This window comes from Sparus aurata, chromosome 6 (genome assembly GCF_900880675.1).
Source record: "Sparus aurata chromosome 6, fSpaAur1.1, whole genome shotgun sequence".
NCBI lineage: Eukaryota > Metazoa > Chordata > Actinopteri > Spariformes > Sparidae > Sparus > Sparus aurata.
Window position 1 is genome coordinate 14,439,167 of NC_044192.1, and position 26,046 is coordinate 14,465,212.

The 26,046-nt window shown below is 41.0% G+C and overlaps 1 protein-coding gene across 2 annotated transcripts in view; it reads left to right on the plus strand.

Annotated features, from left to right (window-relative positions):
• The window catches only part of ppp1r16b (protein phosphatase 1, regulatory subunit 16B), a 104,736-nt gene that overhangs the window by 40,635 nt on the left and 38,055 nt on the right, over positions 1 to 26,046 (plus strand). For both annotated transcript variants that reach the window (XM_030419281.1, XM_030419282.1), the window contains exon 3: positions 24,120 to 24,190. In XM_030419281.1, coding sequence (XP_030275141.1) covers positions 24,120 to 24,190 — 71 coding nt within the window. The remainder of the gene's footprint in view (positions 1 to 24,119; positions 24,191 to 26,046) is intronic.

Below are 26,046 nucleotides of genomic sequence, written 5' to 3' on the forward strand. Positions count from 1 at the left end.
TGGCTTGTGTTAAGTGTATATTTGTGTGTGTGTGTTTATTTGTGATTGTGTGTGTGTGTGTGTGTGTGTGTGTGTGTGTGTTCTCTTTCCTTCCTGAGCTACAAACCTCCCTGTCATTACAAGTTCCCGACTGGAAGCTGTGGGAGCAGACTCACCAGGCCGTGAGGAGATGCAGATATAGAAAAAGCCGCGGAGGGCACAATGTGTACTCGAGCAGAAGTCTGTGTGTGAGCGTGTGTGGGTTTGTTTGTGTGGGAAGGGAAACGTAAGAAAGTGTGTGAATATCTGAGATTGAATGAACGCAAATAAACTTTGTTTTTTCCGGCGTGTGCTTCCAGCTGAGTCTCTGTGAGCCACGCCGTGGAGAAAACAGTAGGTCGAGGAGGATTGGATAGAGAGGGGTGCGTCCTGAGTCTGAGCCCATTTCTTTGCCCTCCGGCTGCCACCGTCCTGAACCCCCTGCCCCGTCACTGTGATGAGGGTTGATGGCTGTGAAATTACTGTGAAGCACCTCGGTGTCTCTATGTGCAGCTCTCTGACTATTGAGACTGATAGGTTTTCTCCTCTCCAGAGAGCCGCTATCCTGCAGAGGAGCAGCCATTAGGGTCACAGAGGACGGTCAGCACACACAGGCTTGGACTCGGCCTGACATTTCCTCTTAACACGCTGTGTGATCTGATCAAGTCGTCGAACAACTCTGATATGATTGAAGGAGTCGAGAATTTCCACGAAGAAGAGAAAAGCGGAATAGTTGGATTCTCGACACCTGGAAGAAATCTGCTTGTTTACATTCACAGCAACTTTTGTTGCCGGTCTGTAAGGCTGCTCATTATTTACAAGGTACACATTTTTGGTGGTAATCAAATCATCCCACTGACAGCTTGACTGTGAGCGTGCGAAAGCAGCACGAAACAAAAGGTCGTTTTGTAATATCGACCGCCTCTCAAAGTGTCCTCGAGTGAGACGTCGAAGCTCAACATGCTTCCGATGAGCGAGTCTGTGCCGCTCAAGGCCGCCCTGTCGCAATTGTTGTGTGCGACTGTGTAAAGTAAAGGTCACAAAGGCATCGTCTGAAGGTAAAAGCATTGTTGCAGAAGGCCTTCATAGTGATGTGTCCGGAAAGTGAGTGACTGACTGACAAAAGAGAACTAGAGAGAGAAATTCAGCTTCAGGGTTTTTTGGAAAGCTGCAGTTAATTTTCAGACACAACCCACCCAATTCAAACATCTGAAAGGTGTGCAAAGCGTCTTCAACTGCTTCACACCGCTCTAAAAGTAATATCGTCCATTTAACAAGTGAAAGAATTGCTACCGATGGTAAACGTTAAAATATCTTTAAAGATCGCCTATAGTTTCTAACTGTCACAGTGGTATTTCTTTCCAGTAAAGGTACCTAGACAGCAGGCGGTGGCTAAAAAGTAGCTCATCTCACTAAAATTCCCAAGGTGATGTGATTACGCCGTCATGTTCTGCGGTTTTTATTTGTTGAGGAAGCCCACATAGTTTCGTCCTCTGCTCCAACAGGCAAGGGTTGTAGCCAAGCTACTTTTGTTGTTCATGTTCAGTGGCTAATATATTAAACAGTCATTTTTGATTCATTGTCCTCTGTTATGATTTAATAATCTTTGTATTTACTCCCAGATCAGTAAATAAAACACAGCATTACACCTATTTTCCACTGAAAACACAGGATAATGTCATAATAATTTGATGTAGACAATTTTGTTGGAAGTCAAAAACATCCAAAAACATCTAAATACATAAAAGCATCCTTAATTTCTGTAAAAAAACAATCATTTTATTAAGTTGATGACTCATTTTATGCATTTTCTCAATATTTCAGGGGTTTAATGTAGCAGGTTATGTAGCAAGAAGCTCTTTTATGGTGTATATATATATATATATATATATATATATATATATATATATATATATATATATATATATATATATATATATATATATATATATATATATATATATATATATTTACAGAGATAATTAAAACGATAACAAACAATGAAGCAAGTCAAGCATCCAAAGAAGGAAGAAGATAATAAAAAGACACCTGGAAAAGGTGCAGAGTGTCTTCTGTATTGGACACATCAATTATTTTATGCTGCAGCTGTTTGCTGACATTTCGCACAAGCATAGCAGTTGGTTTTTATTGTGAGTCCAACCTGAATAATTAAAAATGTATTGTAAAACGTGTAGAAGGCGAGGGCATCGGGGCAGCCGAGTTTACTTCTGCAATTGCTCGGAGGTCCGCTGTGTCATCGTGGACCTGTGGCCGCAGTCTTCACTATAAATAAATGATCAGTCAGCTAGAAAGACGTGAGATAATGGACTTTTCAGTGATGACAAAGCCAGTTGTTTTGTGCCCCTCTCTGAACCTTACAGCCCAGACTGCTTCCCACCCCTGAACTCTATTTATTCGCGTGGCAACACCCGGCGCACTAATTGCCTCTTACTCCCCACTTAAAATCATAACTTGTAACTTGATGTCGGGGAGGCCATTCTTTAAATCCACATTCCCTTTTTAGCCGTGTGGCCTCTGCTTTTGGTTCACCACCTTTTTTTCTGCCATATCATCACCATATAAATACAGAGGAGGCATAAATCTAGATTTCAGGATATAAAAAAAAAAAACTAAGAACTCCAGCAGCAAGTAACGGCTCTTAGAAGGAGAATTCACATGTGGTTTTGCTGTCTTTTTTTCCCTCTTACTAGTTATGTGTGTGCAAATTAGGTCTCGGTGGAGCTTTTGTCTTCTTCTGCTGTCTTATTAGAGAGCTGAGGCCTTCTCCTCAGAGGCCTTAGTTAGGCTTAGCTGCTCCCAAGCATATGGCAGCAACCCAGTGGCATTAAAAAGATGCACAAGAGGGGAATGGGAAGGAGACGACGAGTGCAACACAAACTAAAGTGCGTCACATTAGATGCAACTTGTTGGTGGAGGTGCTGACCTCTGACACGTCCTCTCTGCCTCTGTCTCCTAGGAGGAGACCGATCATGATAATATATGTTGGCTAACCTTTGCTCTTCATTTCAAACGCCAGCTGGGAGATTTAACCGACTGCTCTGATGCTGTTTGATGGACGATGAGACTGAAAAGCTCAGACAGTCATCGGGACCTTTTGTGCTGGATCTTTACAGTCAGTGACCTTCTCTGTGTGAAAGGATCCTTTTGTTAATGACTGAAGATGTTTGGAGGACTTTGGCAGCGTACTGCCTAAATGAAAAATAAAGCACTAACCACAGCTAAATAGTATAGAGGACTTTGGTACATTTAAAAATAGATTTGAGATATTGAGGAGATATTACTAGTTCTGTAACCAAACCTGTGGGGGATCTTCCATTAGAGATGCTGCTGAAGCTCGTACAGAAAGAACGCAATGTATTATTAAACAAAATATTTCTCGCTAATTACCGTGGCGGTTTTAGCCTCGCCGCCTGCGTGGCTCTGTGAATATCCGTCGGTGAGATCAGTCCACTGCTTTGCTTCAGACTGAAATATGAAATCTCAACAACTATTTGAGGGATTGCCATAAAAAAAAAACTTGTCATCCGTGATCCTCAGAAGACAAATCCTGCTGATCATTTCCTGGCTTTTTCTCGCATCACCAGGAGGTTGACATTTCGGTTATCTCACTGAAATATCTCAGCGGCTATAGGACGGATTACCATAAAGATTGTTTCACACATTCACCGCTCCCAGGTCAATAAACTAATTAGCAAATGTTTGCATGCTAAGAGCCTAAACATGGGAGACATCATGAGAGCGTGACCCATATATCTGCCGATATAAGCCTCACAGATATATCAGTGAAGTCGAGTACAATTATCCCACTTTGTACAAGAAAGTTTAGTTGTTTGATGACCACATTTGAGGGATCATTGCACAAAAGAAATCTGCATTTATGTATATATCCTGTGCAGACACCGCATTTCCCACCGCCGCTCTGACACAAACTTCCGGCTGCCTCACCCAGCAGAGAAAATTGTCTCCCATCACCATCGAGGGGGAGTGAGAGTTAACTCCCACATCCCAGCCTGGCCAGCATCTGACATAAATCGCTGTGTGGGTTTTGAAAGGGTCTTCGTCTCTCCACCACGCGTCTATTCAGCCTCAGAAGCTTGAAACAGCGTCACAGTTGACAGAAACACACTAACAGCGACCTGTAGAAAAGAAACACTGCTGCCAACAGTCTCCACCTGACCGGGCAGGCTGAAAGAAGCAATTAACGCTACATGGAAGCGCAATGTTTATTACACTGAGCGTTACCAACTTATTTTCTCTCCTACACGTCACAAACATCAGCCTCTACTCTAAATGGACAAACTACTTTATGTGCTTTCTGGTGGAGGTTAACTCATTGATTCATTTTGATGGAACACGACTCACCGTTCATCAGCCCAACCCTGATATTTAGTTTAAAGCACGACTGTGCCAAAGTACAAGCTGTGGTACTTAAGCACAGATTTTAGAGCCGTAGTCTTGTTGAATAATGTTTCATTAGGCTGACTGTGGAGACAAATTATTCTTGGGTGTAACAGACATAAAGTAGTCATAAATAAGGCTCTTCACTGTTCTTGCTCCAACATTTCAGAATCTCACGATGGCTCATTTCTTTATTAAAAAGATACCAACTTTTGGTAAAATGCACTTATCATAAGTCTTTTTGGACCAAAACTCGTACAAAATCAATGTGATATGATAATAACTGGCTCCTCTGCCCATCACGCTAATCAGAGGCTTTCAAGTTGTTTTCTCATACAGGAGAAATGAGCTGAGCACATGAAAGAACAAAACTGACGACAGGTCACAGTATTTAAATCAAACGGGGCTGTGCAGGGATCATCATCGTCTGCAACAAGATAACAACGGCGTCAGACGACGGAGACGAAAGATAATTGGTAAACTTCAAACAGTTTGAACTTGACTTTTGAACCAAATTTATCAGACAATAAAAGCATCCTGGAGCTTGTTATCCATCCCTTCTTTCAACTGCTGTGAAGTGTTTGATCTGACTGGAGAACAGTTATACGATAAGTGACTCAAGGCTGATGTCTGACGAGCAGAATTGAATGTGTCATCGGCCTCTGTGTCCCCCATTTTTTCCCCCCTTATTCTGTTTAATGATTATTGATAATGAGGTCTATCATGTCCTCTGAAAACTCTTTGATTAGCTTTGTGACCTCCGTTATGCCCAAGTCGTATTAAGAAGCCACCAGTCTGTGAAGGATTTTAATGTCAGTGTGCACTACCTCGTGCTGAGCAGAGACACAGGAGCTTGTTTACTCACATGCTCAGCTAAGCTGTGACCTCCGACCTTTGACAGCTGCAGTGTTTAAGCTGACCAGTCTCTGTTGTGCATCATGTGTCAGAGCACGAATCACAACAAGGCTGAGCGATCTGTTTGCACGCAGGTTTGTGTGCATAGACCCGTAGAAATGAAGAATTGAGGCACGGTCTGTTACTGTGGCTCGGAGAACTTGGCTCCAAAACACTCATTTGAATTCTGATAAAGAGACAAAACACAATCACAGAAATAGACCTCAGATTCTGGCAACACAACTAAATACAGAAACACGACACAGACCACAAACGGAAATTAGCGAGCTTTGAAATATGGCAGGTGTGTTCACCACTTTTTTTTTAGAAACCTCTGCTGTTATGAAATCTGTTTCCATTATTTTCCGTGTGACTCTCACAGCCTCTGGTTCTGTTTTCTCACCTTGCAGGGCGTTCATCTGCGAGCGCCACCGTAATCTATCATCTCTCATTTTAGAGATGATAAAAAAAAAGAATCACAGATTAAAAATGTTCACCTATTTTGATGTCTTAATGTTGCTTCACTCCTCCCATTATCAAATGCATGTAAACTTAAACAGGAACTGAAGAGTGCTGCAGGAATGAGTCCTAAAACCTGGAAATAAGTTGGCGTTCACACACTTCCAGTTTACTCGTCTCGAAGTCAAAGGGTTGTTTGAATGGGTTTTTTGGTCAGATGGCTGAAATAAGATCTGTGGTTAACACAAGCTTAAGAGATTTTCCAGGAGCCAACTCTCTGGTTAGCCTACAAAAAGACATAATCTCTGCCAGTCTCTGTTAACCAGTTGGTCACTGGATAATGAATTAGCAATATCGCTGATGATCGATTAAATGAGTAATTTCTTTAGCAAGAGTGCTAATAATTAGTTGGCCCCAGCTTCCCTGAATGTATTTTTTTCTGGTTTTCTTAGTATTTCATCGTAGTAAACTGGAGAACTTCATGTTTTGGATGAGCAATGCTTATGTGATATTGGGAAGTAGCACCCACCTGATACTCAATCATATGACCACTGACTATCTGCCATAATACCCACTGTTCTATTATAAAACATAGAACTGTTCTATTATAAAACATTATTATACACTCTATTATTCCACCAGTTTGCTGTGCAGGGAACTCAGATATGCAGATGATGAGATAATAAAATGACTTGCATGTTTAATTCAGGGCGGCACGACATGGAAAAAAAAAATATCACATCGCAATTATGTAGATATTATGATTAATCTGATGACTATGATTCACAAAATCCTAATGATGTGACATTTGTTAGGATCTTGTTCTTACATCTGGACGTCAAGATCTGTGGGTGAGGACATCGCTGCAGCTCTACAGTAATTCAGGGTTGTCACATATTTTGCACTTCTCTGACATTTGGATATTTGCACTTTGCCATGTTGTTATTCTGATGATATTTCCATTACCTGTGCAGCCTTACTTTAACGAATCTTTAATTAAATCTATCAGGCGGAAAATTCTGCATGCAGTGCAGTTAATCTACTGTAATCTTGTGACACCGCGTGGCTCTTTCTGGCTGCTTGAGTCATTCAATCATAAAGACCGAAGATGAGAGCGACCGCTTTTACTCTCTCCGCATCTCCTGGTGAAAAGAATTAAGCGGCTTCACTTAAATCGACACTACTTCACCACCGGCTCTTTGCATCTTTGCTCTTGTGCGATCACCGTTGATTTTATGTGGCATTTCTGAGCAGTTGATTACTTAAGTGGGATTTGGCATTTCATGCCCGGAGCAGAGCTGTGCCACTGACAGGGTGGAGAGCTACAGATAAAAAAGTATCTGTTGAAAGCATCTGTGATTAGGTGTCTCACTCTCCTGACATCAGTGGATTTAATTTTGTTTTTCTAATAGGCTGTCATCCTCAATAGCTAGAATTGCTATTGATATTCTTGTGTCTTTTCCTTCCTGTCAGCCTAGTTGTGATTAGGGCAGTTTTCACGGACTCTCAGTCAGCCTTCAGGTCAACTGAGCTCTCTTTCTGCCCTCTCTTGCTCTGTCCGCCTAAATTAACATTCCTCCTCGGGCTCGCTGGACTCTGTTCCTCCATGCGTCGCCCCTCTGCGTGGCACACACTGGCACTGCTGTCTCCTCCCCGCCATGCTGGTTCATGTGCCTCAGCCCCAGGCGAAGGGGGGCTGACTCATGCTCGTAACGTCATTTGATATTAAAAATCTTTTAAAGAAAGTGAAAAGTGGAAGCAGGCTTTGAACTTTTCGGTATGATGTCGTGTGTGCGGTATCATTATTTGTAATAATGTGTCAGGGGTTGGTTGAAAGAGCAGGATGCATTGAACCCTGGAATTATTATAATTTTGGCTTGTTTGGCTTCATAATTGAACATGTTTCTTGGCCTTGTAGCTGTCACAGGGTAATTTATTGAACTTCATTGACTTCAGTATGTCCTCTTATTCCAGTACAGCGCTCTTCCTGATGCATTTGCCTCTTTCCAAACTGCTCAGATAAATGCCATATTACTATTATTATCATCATCACTATTATCTTCATCCTTCACTGCCGGTTAAGATGTGATCGTAAATGAGCCTTGCTTCACTAAGTGGTAAGTCTGCCAACGAGCTCACTGAGCTCTCCTCCCTGTTCTCCCTCTCCTCCCCTCTTCCACATCAGTCAGATCTCCCGGGAGAGCCCCGTCTCGCAAGTTAACTCCTATTTCCATGGTAACTGAGGCAGGCATAGAAAGGTCCAAGCAGCCATGGCCCAGAGCTACTCAGCTGCAAAGGCACAAATAGTGCATCATCATCATTGCTGCTGCATGGGACAGCATGTGGCAGGCTGTCGGATGGGGATGTGACGGCTGGTTTAACTTGATCGGCCGCTTGTGAAACTGGCATGGGTGGAAGTGATTATTGTGTATTGAACAAATATTACTAGAGTTATCCATCCATTACATCCATGCATGTATCTCTTTTTGATTTGCTGTTTTTTTATTAGCCACGTGTGAGCGGACTGTAACATGACGTGAGAAATGAGACCTTCCTCGTCTCTCTTTGGTTGCCTAAACAAGCCTGTGGATAATTTCTTTAATTTCTGCTACAGTCCAAAGGATGCGACTTTATGCTTGTTCTCGAATGCCTAAAGTTGAGAAATGGAGTCCACGATCAGAGCTTCGAGCACAACACAGAAGTTCCACAGAGCCCCTTTAGAATAAGCCACAACTAAATAAGTAAAAGAGAAATGGGAAAGAGAGCCTAATATTGAGATTTCAGATAATTATTGACTAAATGTGTGAAAGACACACCAGACATTGTTCAATACATGCATACAGGGAATTCTACTTGTTATTCAATTGCAGACGAAAAGTAGGTGAAAAGTAGAATGTATTATAGAAGTCAGATATATTGGACGATATTTGGGGATTTAGTATTTAAAGTGCTAAAACAAATACTAGGGTTTAAGATGATTGTAAAAAGTATTCCAATAATTTCAACAAACAAAGTAACTAAACCTGACTAAGTTGTGTCGGTGCCACACCCAACCAAACCTTGAACATAACATGTGTCCTCCTGTAGATAGTGACATCAGACGAGAAACTGCTTCTAAATGTGGCAGGGGGCGTGAAAAAACTAGTCCAGAGGAAGAGGAAGGAACAGCATCCCAACACAGCACCACCTGCTAGCAAATGTTGATGACATCTTCTTAATCTTCTGAATCAATTTCCCTGAATGTTGCTAATCTCCTGCCAATACAGATTTAACCGGTAAATGGAAAAAAAACGGAGGATTAGTTGTATTGCCATGAATTTACCTGACATGATTTCAAACATTTATTGACTTTGTATAATCTAATACAAATTTCAGCAGTCTCTCATGTCTGTATCCTTATGAAGTTGTACTGGGGGAAAAAAACCCAAAACAACTGAACATTTTTATCATGCAGACAGGGAAGCAGCTTTGCACGAACATCCACCACATCTTTTATCAGCAGCTGTGATTGAAGCCCACCTGCTCGCACACTGACCTGTCAATAAAGTTGCGGTACGCGTCTGGCTTGATCCAATCCCCTGATTGCCTGTTCAGCACCCTGCTGCTCCCCCACTCTGTCTAAACCACCCTTGTAACATCTTCCAGTTTTTCGCCACCTCCCCACCTCATAGTGAATCAACAGCCCTCCATCATACACTTAATCCTGCAATAGGATTCTGGATTATCCAATGAGGATTAGGTCTCAGCAAACCAAACAGGGGCAGCGTGTTTCATTTACAACACTTAAACTGATGGACGCAGACTGAGTGATCTTTTAATTGTATGTGTGGAAACTGTGCAAACACCTGTGGACTGGGGATTTAATGCAGATGAGGGTAAAATTACAGCTTTCAGGTCCACAACTGAACCATTTTAGTGCATATTTGGAAAACTGAATGAAGAATTTTGAACATTTTAAACAGATTTTGAGTGAGACTTTGAAGGAAGTAAAAAGGTATTCCTTGTGTTACGTACTAGTCTATTACACTGAAGTAGATATAATTGATTACCAATAATAATCAAACTCTGCCATTTTCACATTGAGCCATTAAAGTGAACATAGGAGCAGTGGAGTGGAGCTGGGCTGGGTTTAACAAATAGCAACGAGTGCAGCTGGTTAACAGCCTGAGGAGCTGTCAATCAAGGCAAACAACATGGCCAAAATTAGACTTGTCTTTAACCTCCACACGCTCTAAATAGAACATAGATGTCAAAATTGCCACCACGACACATCAGATGAAGTGAAATTGGCTCTGAGGTGGGCTCCCTGTTCATTTGTATGCTGCTCAGTGGTGCATGAAGCCAAACTAGCTCAACTTCCCAGCTATAAAATTACCTGGATCTTCCTGCACCACCACTAGAGCATCTTTACTAGAGACTCTGCCGTCCGAGCCCTCTTACTTCAAGTTTAGCACCCAGCTAACTTGAATAAATAAATATGAATTAATCCTGCGGCTCTTTTAGATTTCCCGATCATGGGAAAAAGTATTTTTGGTGCATCAGTGCATCATGTGGTGTTGTAATTATTTGGTTTGACTGCTACAAAAACTGGCATCAAAGCCAGGCACTTTTCCTGGGGGCTGGGTCAATATCCAGCGCTTACATTACCCACAATGCAAGTGAACCGCTGGCAGCTTGGTTGGTTTGGCTAATGTAAGCCTGGGTCCGCTAGCCTCAATCACAGTGCATTGCAGATGTCTGGTGAGCTCATGTCTTTCTAACTTTCACCCACCATTTTCCGAATTTTTAAAGAGTTTTCAGCCCAAACTCAACTCTGACTCAAGTGACGAGTTAGAAAAAACTTGCGGCTCTTTTTTGGTCTAGACCTGTAAGCACACTTTGGTGTCTGAAAGAGGTGGAGCTCTGCTTCAAGATGGATTTTAGCTCTTATGTTTAATTTGTTATTAAAATGACCTACCTCTGTCTCACAGTTGCCCCTCGGCAGTTTTTTATTCCTCCCTCCTCTTTTTCACTTGTATCAGGGGATGCTTGCTCTCTTCATGCAAACAAGCTGGAGCTAATTGGATGGTACTCTGCTGCATAGTCTGGAGTATTACAACCAATACTAATATTTGTCTCCACAACACGGTCTTTTTCTGTTTTTTTTACTGTTTTCCTGTTGATCATTAGCATATACAGGCTTGAACCACTTCTGAATTGTGTTTATGTTTTACAATTAGGCACAGAAGTTTCTTGGTAAAACCAATTAGCCTTTATAATGTGGAACCGAACTTATAAGAAGCAATTGTAACTCAGTTTTAATTTGAAATGTGGTAGTTTCAGGCGACTTGGCCCCAGGTTTGGAAGATTCCTCGAGAAGGGTATTGATTGAAATTCTTGGTAAGATTTATGTTTCCGTGTCTCGCCATCTGCTTTTGTACCTGATGTGACTGATTATGAAGCCTGGATTGGTTCCTGGCCTTATTGCCGCTAATCAGCTCTACAACAATAAATAGTCAGGGAAGGGTGATCTTCATTTATCTTCACTTTGTTCTTCTAAATATATACTGAGCCACACTGGCAGCATGTCTTGAGAGATTGCATTATTGGTCTGTCAGGTGGCCCACAACTTTGTTCAAGACTGAAATATCTTAACAACCATTCTATGGCTCACCATACCATTTGGTACAGACATTCATGATCCCGAGAGGATGACTCCTATTGACTTTGGTCGTTCACTGACCTTTCCTGCAGCCCCATTCACGTCATATGGTCAAAATTTTAATTTGCCAAATACTTTTGGAGCTGCAACTAATTAATGACATTCACAGAAGCCTCAGCTGTCATTTGTGTTTACTGCTAATTAGCATGCTAATTCACTTAACCATGGTGGTAAACATTGTAAGCATAATACCTTCTATGCATTAGTATGCTGTCGTCGTCATTGTGAGTAAGTTAGAATGTTGACGTTAGTATCAAAGCAACACTCTTAGAGCATGACTTGAGCTATCACAATATCTTTCCCCACATAAACTTATTCTGTCACAGCTTCCAGTGTTGTCTTTGGCCTAATTAGTTTGAATATCAGTATTCATGCTGATCAAAGCTTGAAGGGAACACAGACAACATTGGCACTGTCATATGCTAATAAACTCGGCTAATGCTCCATTATTTGTAATGGGGTTTATGGATTTAGAGCTAATCTTATGAAGTGTTTGTCTTGAAATTAGTTTTCTGCTCCTTCGTAGTGCCAGATAACATTTGGAGACCACTATACAATGCCTGGGATTTGTCAATGTGTCCACAGTGTCAGTGGGACACCAAAATGATTTTTCTTGTTTCTTACATTTTAACAAGGCCTTAATACTGTCCAGGTTACAAATCTAAACCTGGGTACTAGACTACATTATGTTTACTCTAATTCAGTGTTAATTTGCTCACGGTGACCCAGAGAACACCTGCTGGATCCCACTCCTACAGTTTGTTGTGTCTTCTCCAATCGCCTTTTAATGCTCTGCTGCCGAACTACATCTGTTAAAGCAGCGTAACATACAATTAAAGTCCCTTAATAGCTCATCATGTGGATGATAATTATAACACAGAGTGGAATGCTAATTATATCTATGATCTCCTCTCCTAACGTCCTACTAAAACCAATGTCATTTAGCTGCTACTTATGGACGTGCCAAGTGGCCTACTTTTCTGCACAGCCGACAGGAAGGCAGAGGAGGCTACCTTGCCTGAGGAACGTCAGGAACACAGTGATGTTATTTTCTGAGAAATGCAACGCTGTTGTTATCTTACGGGCCATTTGATTGTCATAAGATTAAAGTGTCTCATTTATGGGAGCTGATGCGCACTGATGAGTATGATTGCTACATCAGCGTTTTCTCATCTGCAATAAAAACATATAGAAAAAAGTGAAATGGGGTCACGGTAAAACTTAATCATGACAGAAATGAATAAATAGCAACATTTCGAGCCATTAACTCAGTCTTGCACGCTGAATGAGGAATATTCAAAGAACAGAGTTGCCTCTAAATCATTACATCTTCTGTGCCTTCAAAGTGCTTAAAAAGAGCCCAATTTTTACTGTGTATGCAGTTAATCACAGCGCTGGAATTCAGTAAAGTAAGCAGTTTTTTTTATCATGAACTTAATGCAAGTACTGTAGCTGTTTTATTAATTAAAAGACAGTTTGCTTACTTGTTAAAACACAAGTTTACCGGCCTTCTTTTTCAGACCATCAGAACTTACAGTATTATCATGCTTCTTCCAACTTGAATAAATGTCCTGTAAGTTTCCACAAAACAGACATGGTTGGCATCCAAGCATGGGCGTCGCAGCTGTTATACATGGGCGGGACAAGAAGAAAGTAAAAGTGCAAATGAGTTTAAAAGAGAGGGAGAGAAATAAAGGGATGAAATGAAGAGGTACAGAAGGAACAAATGAAGTGGACTAAAAGAGGTGAAGGGTCAGTATGAAGGCAGGGAGATGGAAGCTTTTACTTTTTGTTATAATCTCTATATTTTTAACTGTTACTGCAGCTCCACCACTACATTAGTTGATAGAACTCGATACCATGATAATTGTGTTAGTTATGAAAACAACAAAAGTCATCATTAGTGATTCATTTAGTTATGTAATGAGATTTCTGAGTTGGATGTGTTGGATTTTGAATTATTTTCTTATAATGTGAAACACATGATCCTGATGAAATTCTAAAATTATGGCCTACCCACAATTCTTGTTCTTGTTCAAGTGAAGCCAAACAAATGGATTAGATTAACACAATAACAGCGAACAGAATACTCCTCCACCATCTCCACCCTCTTGTCCAAATATGGTCCCTTCTGGCCTCCAACAAACCAAGATGCTGACGGCCTATATTTGTGTTGTTATGGATTTTATATTCAACTATATATTCAACTAAAGTCAACTATCTTACAAAATGGGCCTCTAAATTTCTGGTGTTTAATAGCTAAAGTAATGTGGTTGGTAGAACACCAAAAATATTGATGGTGGATCTCCCTGTGATGTAATAAGAAATGCGAAGAGGCTCCGAAGTCCTTTGATGGTTTCTCCGAAAATGACTTCACCCCCTTTTTTAAGAAATTGGAGTGGTGTATTTCATTAAAATGAGGAAAATTCAAATTTCACTGGGAGCAGCCACGTGTGTATCATCCTCTCCTCTGCATTTAATTTGGCCGATCTTAAAAATGGTTTATAGTGCACTTAGGACTTAAAAATATCAGCCTTGCCTGCAGTGCATTAGAATTTGCCCTCTCGCCAGCGTATCACTGTTTGGGAGGGATTATACTGTAAACCACAGTGACATTTTAGGTGTATTACATAAACCATTCCCTCACAGGTATCAGCTAGTCTGTGAGATTTAAGGGATTCTGCGGCAGCTGTTATTGCTGCACAACAAATATTTGCCCTCTCAACGGAGCAATGAGAGATACTCCTGAAAGAAAATCAATTCTCCACTTGGACTCTCCCGCATCTAAACTTCCACAGTCCATCTCGGATCACAATCTTTACTTGATCCCCACTTTTACTGGCCATTCACCCTTATCAGTGATTAGTGGTTGTGAGATATGAGCTTACGGGGGGGACCGGAATGAGTCAGCATCCTGAGCTCAACCCTAGCAATAAGAACATCCATGCCATTTGCTGCAATCTACACCCAGCTTGTGACAAAAGGTTCATTTTCCACGACAAGAGACACGCAGATGCTATTAACCAGTTTCTTATATAATCTGAAGGTTGCTAAACTTCTCAACTAATCTTGTAGATCAGAGCATTCGTGCACTTGATATGCTGTGATGCGAGGCTCCCTCATCGATCATCTGTCAGGGACGGGTCAGAAATAAGTAGCTGATGAAAATTTATCCTGAAATGAACTCTGAAAGTTATCTGTACCACTGCGAAGATGGAACGTTCTTGTGTACGTACAAGCGACTAGGATGGACAATGTGATCTGATATGATCTGAGAAGCCTTCGCACAAGGTGTGATGGATGATGGCACAGACCAGCTCGGGAAGGGACAATTATTTAAAATCCAGTATATCAAATTCTTACAGTGATTTTATTGTTCCCTGTTCAAGCCTGACATTGCAGGGAAGTGTAAAGATAAAGAGGATCACAATAAAATGACCCCTCACTCTCATTAAACATTGACAAAGTACACTAAACAAGTAGTGTGCAGCTTCAACATCGTTCTGTAGGCATTAGAAACACTTTAGGTGCAGTGTGGATCATTGTTGGAAGAATTATGCCAACTTTCTGTCCACTGAAAGGATTCTAATTAGAAGAAAATAGCTGTGTACCAACAGGGCATTGATTAAAAAAAGGAACCTTTTTTAAAATGATTGTGGCACTGGCATCACAATTAGTGTTTAATAATAATAGAGGTTATAACATTGGCGGGGGGTGATTACAGGCTCAGGTGGACGTAAAAGCTTTATTAATTTTTTTTAAAGCGAATGCTACATAACTCATAGTTTTTGCACAGCGTGGATCGGCACAAAACTCTCCTAGATGACTTTTGAATACAAAACTGATAAACAACCAAACAATATCTGGTTTTTCGATTAACAGTCGATCATAGAAGTGGGAGGCACAGTGACGGGTGCATTCTGGTAAAATCACTGATAACAGCGATGTTACAATCTGTATCTTACATTCTGCATTACATTCTCGTCCTGTCCTCGGGGTCTCGGTCAGATTGCATCGGGACATCATGATATCCACCCTTTCATCCAGATGTGTTCAGTTCTGACTCAACAAACCAAGACGACAGGCAGAATGCCAAACCTAAGGCCCGAAACAGAGGTCTTTAAACCAGTGGGTCATGAACAGGTGACCTTTTAAGGAAATCACCGTCAAACATGTCAAATACCTACTAAAAGTGCTTTGTTTTCTATGTACAAAACAGCAAGCTTACAATGTTATTAAAAGCAGACTTAAGCAAACTATAGAAACCTGACTGTACATTAGTATTCATGATATTCATGACCCTGGTTCCACATCGACGCTCACATTACTGTTTGTGAATAACCTCTTATCGATTACCGGAGTTCAGGAGACTTGCAACCTAAATAACTCCTGTACGGTTTGAATTCATTCACTTGGGATTTGCCTCCATCTTTTCCACACACATACATACACACAAACACACACGCGGTATTGTGGAGGCACAGTAAGATAGCAGGAAGGAAGGGTGGGCTTCTCTTCCTGGGCCGTTGTTTGTTGATGTATCTTTTATCTTTTGGGAGGCATCTCGCGCAGCTCCATCTCCTCCCTCGACGGGAATTTACGGGACCCGCCCAGGAAGACATGCATGAGATTTCTCCAACGCTGTGTTTCTGGCTTTGGCGGTTGGTAGATAATCACCACGTCGACCCCTCGGATGTAATGGATTGCTTTTTAAAGATTTTAGTGGCTCTGCGTGCGTGTTTGCTCGCTCCCATAGGGTGGTGGTACAGACAGATAGGGATCACATTCATGGTTTGTGTCTCCAGCTCTGTCTCAATTTCACTTTCACCCCTCTTTCCCTGCGTTGTTTAGCAGTTGTATCTGTCTGTGTGATGCATGATAACATTTTATACCCCCTGAAGAACCTTTCAGGGTTTGTACGAAATATTCTTTAAGGTCACTTTTCTTTTTATCATGAAAAGTGGAATAAAGGAGAAGAAATAGCACATTTTTAGATGCCATTGGTCTTTAAGTGTGAGCCTACATGCTGCTAATGAGACACACGGGAGGCAGAATTACATGATCTCTTCATGGTAAAGGACTTAAAATTAACTAATTCACTACTGCGAATACCACTGCTCACATGGGCATTTATGACCATTTCACACAAGTTCTCAAGCCGATTACTCAATCAACAGAAAATAATTGACAAACTTGATATGTGATTGTTTAAGTAACCAAAAATGGTCTCATTTTTCTTAAGCTATGCTTGTGCTTCGGCTATATGGGTCCTTATCACTTCACTCGGTCACTTCTTTGGCCTGAAGTGAAATATCTCAACTACTTTTGAGTGGATTGCTTTTAAAGTTTGTGCAGACATTCGTGCTCTCCAGAGGATGGACTCTAATGACTGTGGTGACTGTGGTGATCCGCTGACTTTTTGTCTGGCGCCATCATCCGGTCAAAAGATCTGCTTAAAAAAGTGAACGGGTTGACATTTTATTGTTTTTGGAGCTCTGTCAGTTGTTTTGTAACTTTGCATATCAACGTGCTAATGCCCAGCATCTATTATATCTGATAGATGCTGTTAATTGACATTTTAAATGTGTTTTTTAATTAAAATTATGCAGATAAAGTCCCATTTCTGATGTTTTGACATTATTTTGTCTCTCCCCTGTGTAACTTAATGTGTCCAGAAGGTTATCTGGCAATTACAGAATGTTAATTAGTTAATGCTTCCAAAAAAAAAGAGGCTTGTTTGTTTGTTGATTGCCATTTTTGATGATGATGTGTGCGCCCCCCCCCCCCGTTTCATTTTGAAAAACAGAGCGTTTCAGCCATCGATCTTTCAGCAGGCAGGGGTTGTTTTTGGACTCCTGCATTATGTCAGTTTGTACTGTATGGTAAAGGCTTTGCCCTTGGAGATTTTCAAAAAAAATGACAGAAGATTGCAGTCACCCCTGCACTCATACATCACACAAGAGATAAACATTGAACTGTGAAGGAAGTTATTGCATTATTACTCACAAATAATCTAATGTAGGTTTTCTGTGTTTGTGGTAATGTCTACTCGCGCTGTTTCCATTTTAAAGAAATAAACGGAAGAGAAATGGATTCTAAATTCACCTCGGTAACGATGCATTTGTTTGTGTTACTGTGTGTGTCTCTGTATGACAGGTTTTGACATGATGAAGGGGGCAATCATCATCCCCATATTCACATTCACACATCACCATCGTATAGTTCCAGTAAATTGTGTAAAAGGCGGAGCGCGTTTGTATTTTATGAGCACTTTATTGGACGTCATTTACTCAGATTGGTTCAGGCAGTCGAACGGTTGAAAACCTAACGCAAATATTCCGCCCAGACACGGAGAAATAATCAAACAACAAAACAGAACATAAAATATGCATTAAAAACGAAAGCAGAAACAAAGCAAAGAGAGTGAAGCGTTCATAAATATTAAGCGAGAACACGACTCTGTGACAGCGTGTGATTCAGATCGAGCCGCCTCTCTCTCCCTTTCCCCTCTCGCTGTTTACACTCCTGTCTCTCCCCTTCACATCACTCAGCGTCAGATCACATCACACATCATAACTCAAACCTATTTCATCTTAACTAATGCATCAGCGCACACCCTCTCTTCACAGAGGAAGCAATTCAGCACCAGTGCATATATTTCGGTGCGTGCAGCCGTAACAGCCAATCAAATATCGAGCTGTAAGGTCGGTGGCGGGTGTGTCTTCACGTGCATTTGTTAATCTCATTCTGGTTTCTGGCACGTATTTTATAATGTGTGACTTTCAGCCCGCAGAGCAGGCAGAGCTGTCTGACTTCTGACACCTTTAGACAACTGTCGCCTCCTGATCACTTCACCAGATTCGAACCCTGCAGCAGAGGAACATCTATTCACACAAAAACAAGCACACGAGGGCCTCCTGCTTAGTTAAGAAATAATGTGAAAAACAAACAGTTCCAGTCGGGATTAATTATATCTTGATGTAGACACATACATGCCTGTACAGCCACAGAGCTTTGCTTAAGTCACACTGATCAGTATTTAGCAGAGATTATGGAGCAGAGTGTTGCAGCCAGGTTTTATTCAGTGTTCACACGTCCACACTCGTCCTAACTTTTTTATTTCCATGTCACTTTATTATTTACCACGAATCTGCCTACATCTTGATTGTTTTAATCAGAATATTGAGGTTTCTGTTCAGTCTGGATGCAACAGAAATTAGATATCGAGCTGTTGGAAAATGTTCTTATTCAGAGACTTGTTTTACAGCCCAGGATGTCAGATATTTTGTTTACGTCCTGGCTGGATGACAGAGATGTCAGCTGGATTGAATTTAGAGTTTGACTTCATTCAGATCTCCTTTCCCCTCTTGCACTTTCTACAACATTATTGAGCTCATACTGCAACCACTTGTTGAGATTTTCTTTGTTTAAAAGTTGTGTAGTTGCTTTGTCTTCTGTCTTCGTGAAGTTGGAAGTCCTTTAGGAGCCACTTGAGGAGATAAGCACACTATTTTATTTTTGCTCTTTTTATCTACCCTTCAAACTCTTTACGCGGCCTGTATCGGCATGTTGAAGAATCCAAAGCTTTGATCAAACATGCCTAAGAAGTTAAATGCCGTTTGGGTTGGGTGCATCATGTTATAAAATGCGGTCTTTTGTTTGTTTCATCCTTGGTCTTGTGTCTCTGTGTGAGGCTGGAGCTCCCTCAGCTGTGGGGCCTGTTGACAGGCAGGTGGCTGATGAAATGGCTGTAATAAGATAAGACAGATGCATGCTGACACTTCTTGGGGCCACATGTATTTATTTTTTATCTTATTCTATCTTTATTTTCTATCAACAATACAACAGAAACTACGAGAAGCTTCACACATTCGGTATTTATATAAAGACTGCAAACTATTTTTAATAATGTTCAACCCGAGGACTTTGTTCAGGCTCCTGTTACAGAAAGTCTGACTCGTCTTATTAAAGCATCCTTTTACGAAACACTGAACGCCCTCCAGCTGTTGTGTTGCCGAACTCTGACATTTCCTCCAACAGGAGCAGCACAGAGGTGAAAGTCCACACAGAAAAAAATCAATCAAAGAATCCTTTCACGACCTCCTTAAATCACCTCATTACAACTTGTGACTCATCTGCGACATTAAGTCAAGAAACGTTGAAGGAAAAGTAAAGGTCAGATAGTTGAGGTTAAATCTGTTTTTGTAGGCGGATTGCATAAATTAGTGAGAAATTAGGTTTACATCGTCAGTGGTGGTCTCAGTGAATGCATCTGGATTTATTAAATATATTTCAGGGGGTTCTTTTTTACCTCTCAAATGGAAAAAAATGTATTTGGATGATGCCTGTACAACCAGCCTGACTTTGTTATTGCAGCCCTATTCACTGCAAATTAAATTACTGGACAGACTTTTGCGTCTACAATCTCAAGTGACACTGGTGTGTGATACTTTTTCTCCATTAGAACCGACAGATAATGTGTGTTTGTCTGCATTCAATTATTTCTGTTTTTATATGTTTTTATATATACATGTATTTATACGTCCGTGTAAATCAGACCTGAAGTTTAAAAAGCCATCTGTGTTATAGCATAACTTGGAGTAGCTCATGGTACATCTTATGTATGCTACTTCAGGCTATTTATATACTGATAATGGAGAAATACATTCCCAAACAGCCACTTCTTAAGATATACAAAGTGTCTGGAGCATACACTTGTCTCCGCTGGGTAAAAAGGAAATACAAATAATTCAATCAGTCATATCCTGGGAAATCTTGTCCTTGATGCATCCTTATGAATAGTTTTATTTAAAAGCACTTTTCAAGCCATTCAAATCCAATTATAATCTGCTCAGGAAGCTAAACATGACATTTAGAAGGTCCCCCGAAGGGTCTGAAATATAGAAAAACACCAAATAATTACAAGAGAAATCACAGACGACGTTGCAGCTTTATGCCAGTACTGTAGTTCCTCTGAGTTCTGTTGTTTACATTCCAGGTTCGTGTACAACACGGCGCCTCAAATCCACCGTGGAAAGCAAAGATTGCTAGTGACATTTATTGGATGCAGTCGGGCTGAGATTGCACTTTCTAACCTTGGGTCTAACTCTCTCGGCACTCACTGTAATATTTCACTTTTTTTTTTTCTCTCCGCTCACCTCTTACAGGAGTCGGTCAACGGTGAACCATCGGGTTTGTTTTGTTTTGGTTTGGTGGCCTTGGATTTTTTTAATGGTTGGACATGTGACTGATGCTGAGCTCCTGTGGAGATGATGAAACTGAAAATGCTCTGGCAGAGTCAAAACATCACAGTTGGATGTTTACAGTGAGGCTTATCAGCAGCCCAACACTACGGAGGTCTAATAGAAGCAGGATTCAGGAAGTGGGACAGTGGAGCAAGGCGGGTAATGGCCGCATTTTCCATAATTCTACTTCCACTGTAGAAAATGCTCTCCCACAGCCACATTTTCGTGGATTGCACAATGTGTTTTGGTAATGATCAGCTGCCATTATCGTCACCAAGTTCTAACATCTTTCTCACTTAAGGGGAAACTCCTACAGCACAACAGCTGTACATCAACACTAACTTTTCTTCTGTTCAATTTTCATTCATGTTCATCTTGTCGTGATGACCCGCCTCTCGAGCAAAACCTCCCCTCTTCCTCGTCTTTATGAGCTGTCACATAAAAATGCGGTTCACATCACGGGCTCTGTTGTAGGAGCTCGAACTTTTCTTATCTTTACAAATGGTGTGTGTGCCTGGTACCCCCTGAGCTGCATGTGGAGAAAATTAGATATATAAACCAGGGTTCGTGCAAAGTCTTGTGCAAAGTTATGTTTTCAATATAAGGAGATCGGATAAGAATGTAATCCTTGAAAACTGCGTGATTTTCAACAAAATCTGGTGTTTCATCCTCACATTAAAAATAGGTTCATGTTTGAGTGGAAGAGATACAGTTGTCGTATTAATTTGTTGTCTCCTGGTGTCGAAATTAGCAAGAATTAAATGACCACGATGAAATGTTTTTGTGCGAAATCTTACAATGCCAACTAAAAGAATACATCTATCGGTGTGTGTGTGTGTTTGTGTGTGTGTAGCCCTCTGGATTTTTGCGCCTTCATGCAACATAGTTACCTACAGGCACAGGTCTGTTCCGGTCATACCTACAAGGGAATCAGTATGGAGGGCCAGGAAGTGCAGCAGGTCACCTACTTCAAATATCTGACTATAGGAATAGACCGTAAACGCACCTTTTAAGACGATGTCGAGTAAAACAGGACGGCGCCTCACTTTTCTCTTCTCAGCGGCTTTAAAGGTTAAGTGTGTAGGATTTAAGGGGCAGAAATGGAATATGCAATTTGTGATTATGTTTTCATTAGTGTATAATCATCTTAATGATTGTGTTTTTGTTAGACGGAGCAGGTCCTCGATGGTGTCTGCCACGTTGCTCATATACAGAAAAGAGTGTCGCACTCTCATGTCTTTTGTTGAATCATCTGGCAATACACAGAACGTTTTAGACCATCTGGCTTCCATCAGTGTGAACAAAAATGCAGGAGCGAAATCCCTTTCTGTGTGCGTCAGGTAGGTTAACACGTGAATGAAATCATGGTCAGCATGTGTCAACTCTGCATGGAGCCACACGGAGTTACCGGGTGAAAAAATCATCATCACAATCACTGACTCCACCACAAAACCAACCGTCATTGTGCATCAGAGCTCCAAATACTTTTGTGTTATTATTCCTGCTCATGTTACATACATGTGGATAACACACCAGCTGCTCAAACAGCAGTGGTAAATCCCTTGGACGTATTTCTACAGTAGCCCAGAATGGACAAACCAAACACTAGTCCGACTCTAGAGAGTGCCTTTCATGTTTATTTGTGTTTTTTTGGCGGCCAGCGTAGAGAAGGATGTGACGAGGGATGCTCAGTTGGTTGCAATCTGTGAAGTTATACTGGACCTTATCACAACAGTCAGCACACTGAGTGAAATTTCTCACATTTAACATCGTCTCCTGGTATGGAAACCTCACGGTAAAAACAAAAGAACAAACTGACACAAGTTGACATTTGGCCAGAAAGATTACTGGAGATAAACAACTCCAACTCCAGGACTTATTTTCTATGTCCACAGCCAAAAAGGCAGTCAAGATCTACAGTAATCCCTCGCATCCTCTGGACTCAGCATTTTCAGCCGCTGCCATCACACTGCTGACAGTCCCAGTGGTCAGAAGAACAGTTAGAAGAAATCCTATATTCCATCAACTGTGACCCTCCTCATTAACAGCCCGTTTAAATAGACCCCCATCCATTTAGGACATTCTGCAACAACACCAATCACCAGTTTTAATGGAAATTGATTTATCTATATATTAAGTGCTGCTGTGTATTTTGTATTGATGGAGGAACGATCTACTCATCACTTTTATTACAGCCACTTGTCACGTTAAGATTTCATCTCACCTTAATGTATAGTTATTGTGACTTGTTGTGTATTATTGTGTTTGGTGTGTGTTGTCCGAGATGCCTTCACCAAAAATGAATCTCCATTTTATGTAAATTTAATGGACAGTAAAGTTTCCGGAGCCTGACATTTATAGGTGATGCGTACGTGACCATTTTTCAGTCGGCCTGAGGGACAGATGTGGCACCTATCATCCCAAAAGCTCTCTCGTCTCTCATTTTCTACGTTCAGCGTCCCAACATGATTCACCCACTCACTCACTCAGTACGTTTTTTTTTTGTTTTGTTTTTTGGGTCTGTGAAATAAAGGCAGCTGGCAGCTCTGCCAAAAAACAAGGGATAATAATAATGACGTAGAGATGAGCCCTGTGTGTCACTGCCCCTTCCTGCTCAGGCCGGCAGGTTTAGCGGTGTTAGCAGCCGGGCAGCTGTCAGGCAATGTGTGCAGCCCGTGATAGCTGATATTTTTTGGATCAGCATTCTGGGTCGGAAGGTTTATCTGTTTGGCCTGTGAGGCAGACAAGCGGGTGTAATCCCAAGCATCATTACATCATCGTCCATCAGCAACCCTCCCTGCGCGTGCACACATCAATCATCTATATTTTCCAAGGTCAGTTGGGTAACATCCTGGCAGGGCTGATAATTTGAGAGATTGAAGTTCCTGCAGGGACGCTTCACGATGGTGCAGTACGATTAATGGATTGCTGATTGATTGGTCGTGATGTCACTGGCTAACAAAGAGGTTAAGTCAAGATGCTCCGGCAGGATGGGCGAGCTTCATCGGGAGCAATTGGGTTGTGTGGAATCTCATCATGCTTTTATCCCGCATCGATTGTTTGTTTGCAGCAGCCAGAACACCGTATTCCTTCTGAAATAAATTACTTACTAGTTAGGTCACTATGCAACACGTGTGCCTCTGAACTCGCAACCTGGGACATTGAAGTGAATATTTTTCAATTCTCAGCTACAGAGCAGTAATTTGTCGGTGCAAGTGAAGCATGCAGGAAAGCGATGCCTCTAAATCTGTTTTCATTTGTCAGAGGAAATGCAGTTTTATTAAGCCAGTTGATAGGGACCCTTCTTTTAAAATGGAAATATTTCCCAGTTATTTTACACCTCCGCACTTACTCATGTGTTTCTCTGTCTCTCTTTCCACCAGTACGCTACCTGCTGAAGAATAATGTGAGCCCAGACCTCTGCAACGAAGACGGTCTTACCGCCCTGCATCAGGTAACGCTGTCCAACTGTGTCTCCACCCTTTTGTCTTTCTCCCTGCTTGATTTTTTTTATTTCTCTCTGTCAGACGATATTTCCCCCCTTGAAACTGGAGCTTCGATAACCAATTGGTGTCTAAATATTTGGTAAAGTAATGAGATAGATTGTTAGATTTGTCAGAAATATAGCAAGATTTCTTCTTTTAACATCAGCAGCAGGTAAAGTGTAGTGTTTGCAGTTAGATCACGGGCTCCTCCTGTCCACGTCCTTGGGCAAAACACTGAAATTAAGAAAAAATTAATTGGTTAGACCAGTGCCTTGCATGGCAGTTTGCAAATAAATACAATCAAACTAATTAAGATAAAGATTTCAGTAGACCCCATTTATATGCAGTTCTGCAACACAGCGATACAGAGATAAGATAAGATGTACCTTTAATGATACCCTGTAGGAGAAATTCAAATTTGGCACAGCACAGTACATGGAAGCAAACAGCGTGCAAACAATACATGAAGTAGCAGCACAAGGTAGGAGTAGAGTAAGAGCAAAAAATAACTGAGATCATATTTTTTTATACCAAAAAATCAATAACTTAATGTAATACTTTTGCCGAATTTATAAGAGGGGACAGATCATTAAGAATTTGTGACAGAAAGTGTTTCACAATTTTTATAAAGTTTCCTCTGACTTAAAAACTCACAAAACTATGTTTTTTTTAAGGGAGTCTGGGGCTGTGGTGTAAACACAGAGGACAAGAGCAGATCATTTATTATCTGGATTAACATGTGTGGATACAGATTGCATTTCAATACCAGGTGTAAATTGGGTGAGAAACACATCCTGGGATACCTTCTAGTACTTTACCTTATACATACTGACTCAAACTTTCATATACTCCTCCACCTCATTATACTACTGCGCTTAAATTAAGTCAATTTGATTTAAATTATAATTTCCCATGTCAGCCTATAATGGCACTTAGAAGTTTATGTGCAAAATGCCTTGATACACTGTGCCACAAAAGTTTGAATGTTTTTTTTTTTTATTCATCTCTAAGGATTTTTCTTAAGAAACGGAATAATTCAAATATTTCTTATGTGAATCTCAGCCTTTGTGCTTCAGAAAGAAAAATCTGTTTCTGTTTTGGTTCTGACAGACAACAATAGATAAACATACATGCATACAGTCGTCTTCTGCAAGACGGACCTACTGCTCAATCTAATCATGAGATTGAATGTAAAACACTGAAAACCACAAAATCTAATTTCACAAAACATACTCTACTTGCCCTCTCACCACAAGTGCGTGATGTATTCACGAGTTCATTCTGTTGTCGCCAAAAATTCTCACATCTCCTCGCTGTGTCTCTATGGAGCCGTCAAACATTGTGACTTTGATTAATAAAGGTTTTACAGAAACACAATCTGTCCGCATCTGTCTTTTACGGAAATATAATTAAATCATTTCCTGCTGTGATGAGCGTTCGGCGGTAGACATTTAAAGCCTCGTTCAGAGCCGCGTGTTGAGGTTTTCTGACACTGAAGAAATGATTTTTAATAGTGCGGAAATGAGTTCGGTATCGGGGAAATTATTCCATTTTGATGTAGGAAGTTGATAAAGGAGATCAGATCTACGTTCACTTGCTAATTAGAGCCATAATCAAAACTTGCAGCTCGCTTTTCAGACTGCTCCGTTAACTGTGTAAATAATGCATCATCACACGTCCCATTTGTTCACAAATAAGCCAGCCTTTGATTTGAGAAGTTCTTTCCGTGCATTCCTCTGACTTACAGCCAGTTCCCGTCACAACAGTGCAAGAGATCAAAACATTTCTTTGGGCTCGAGTTAACGAGAAACAGTCAAAGTTACCA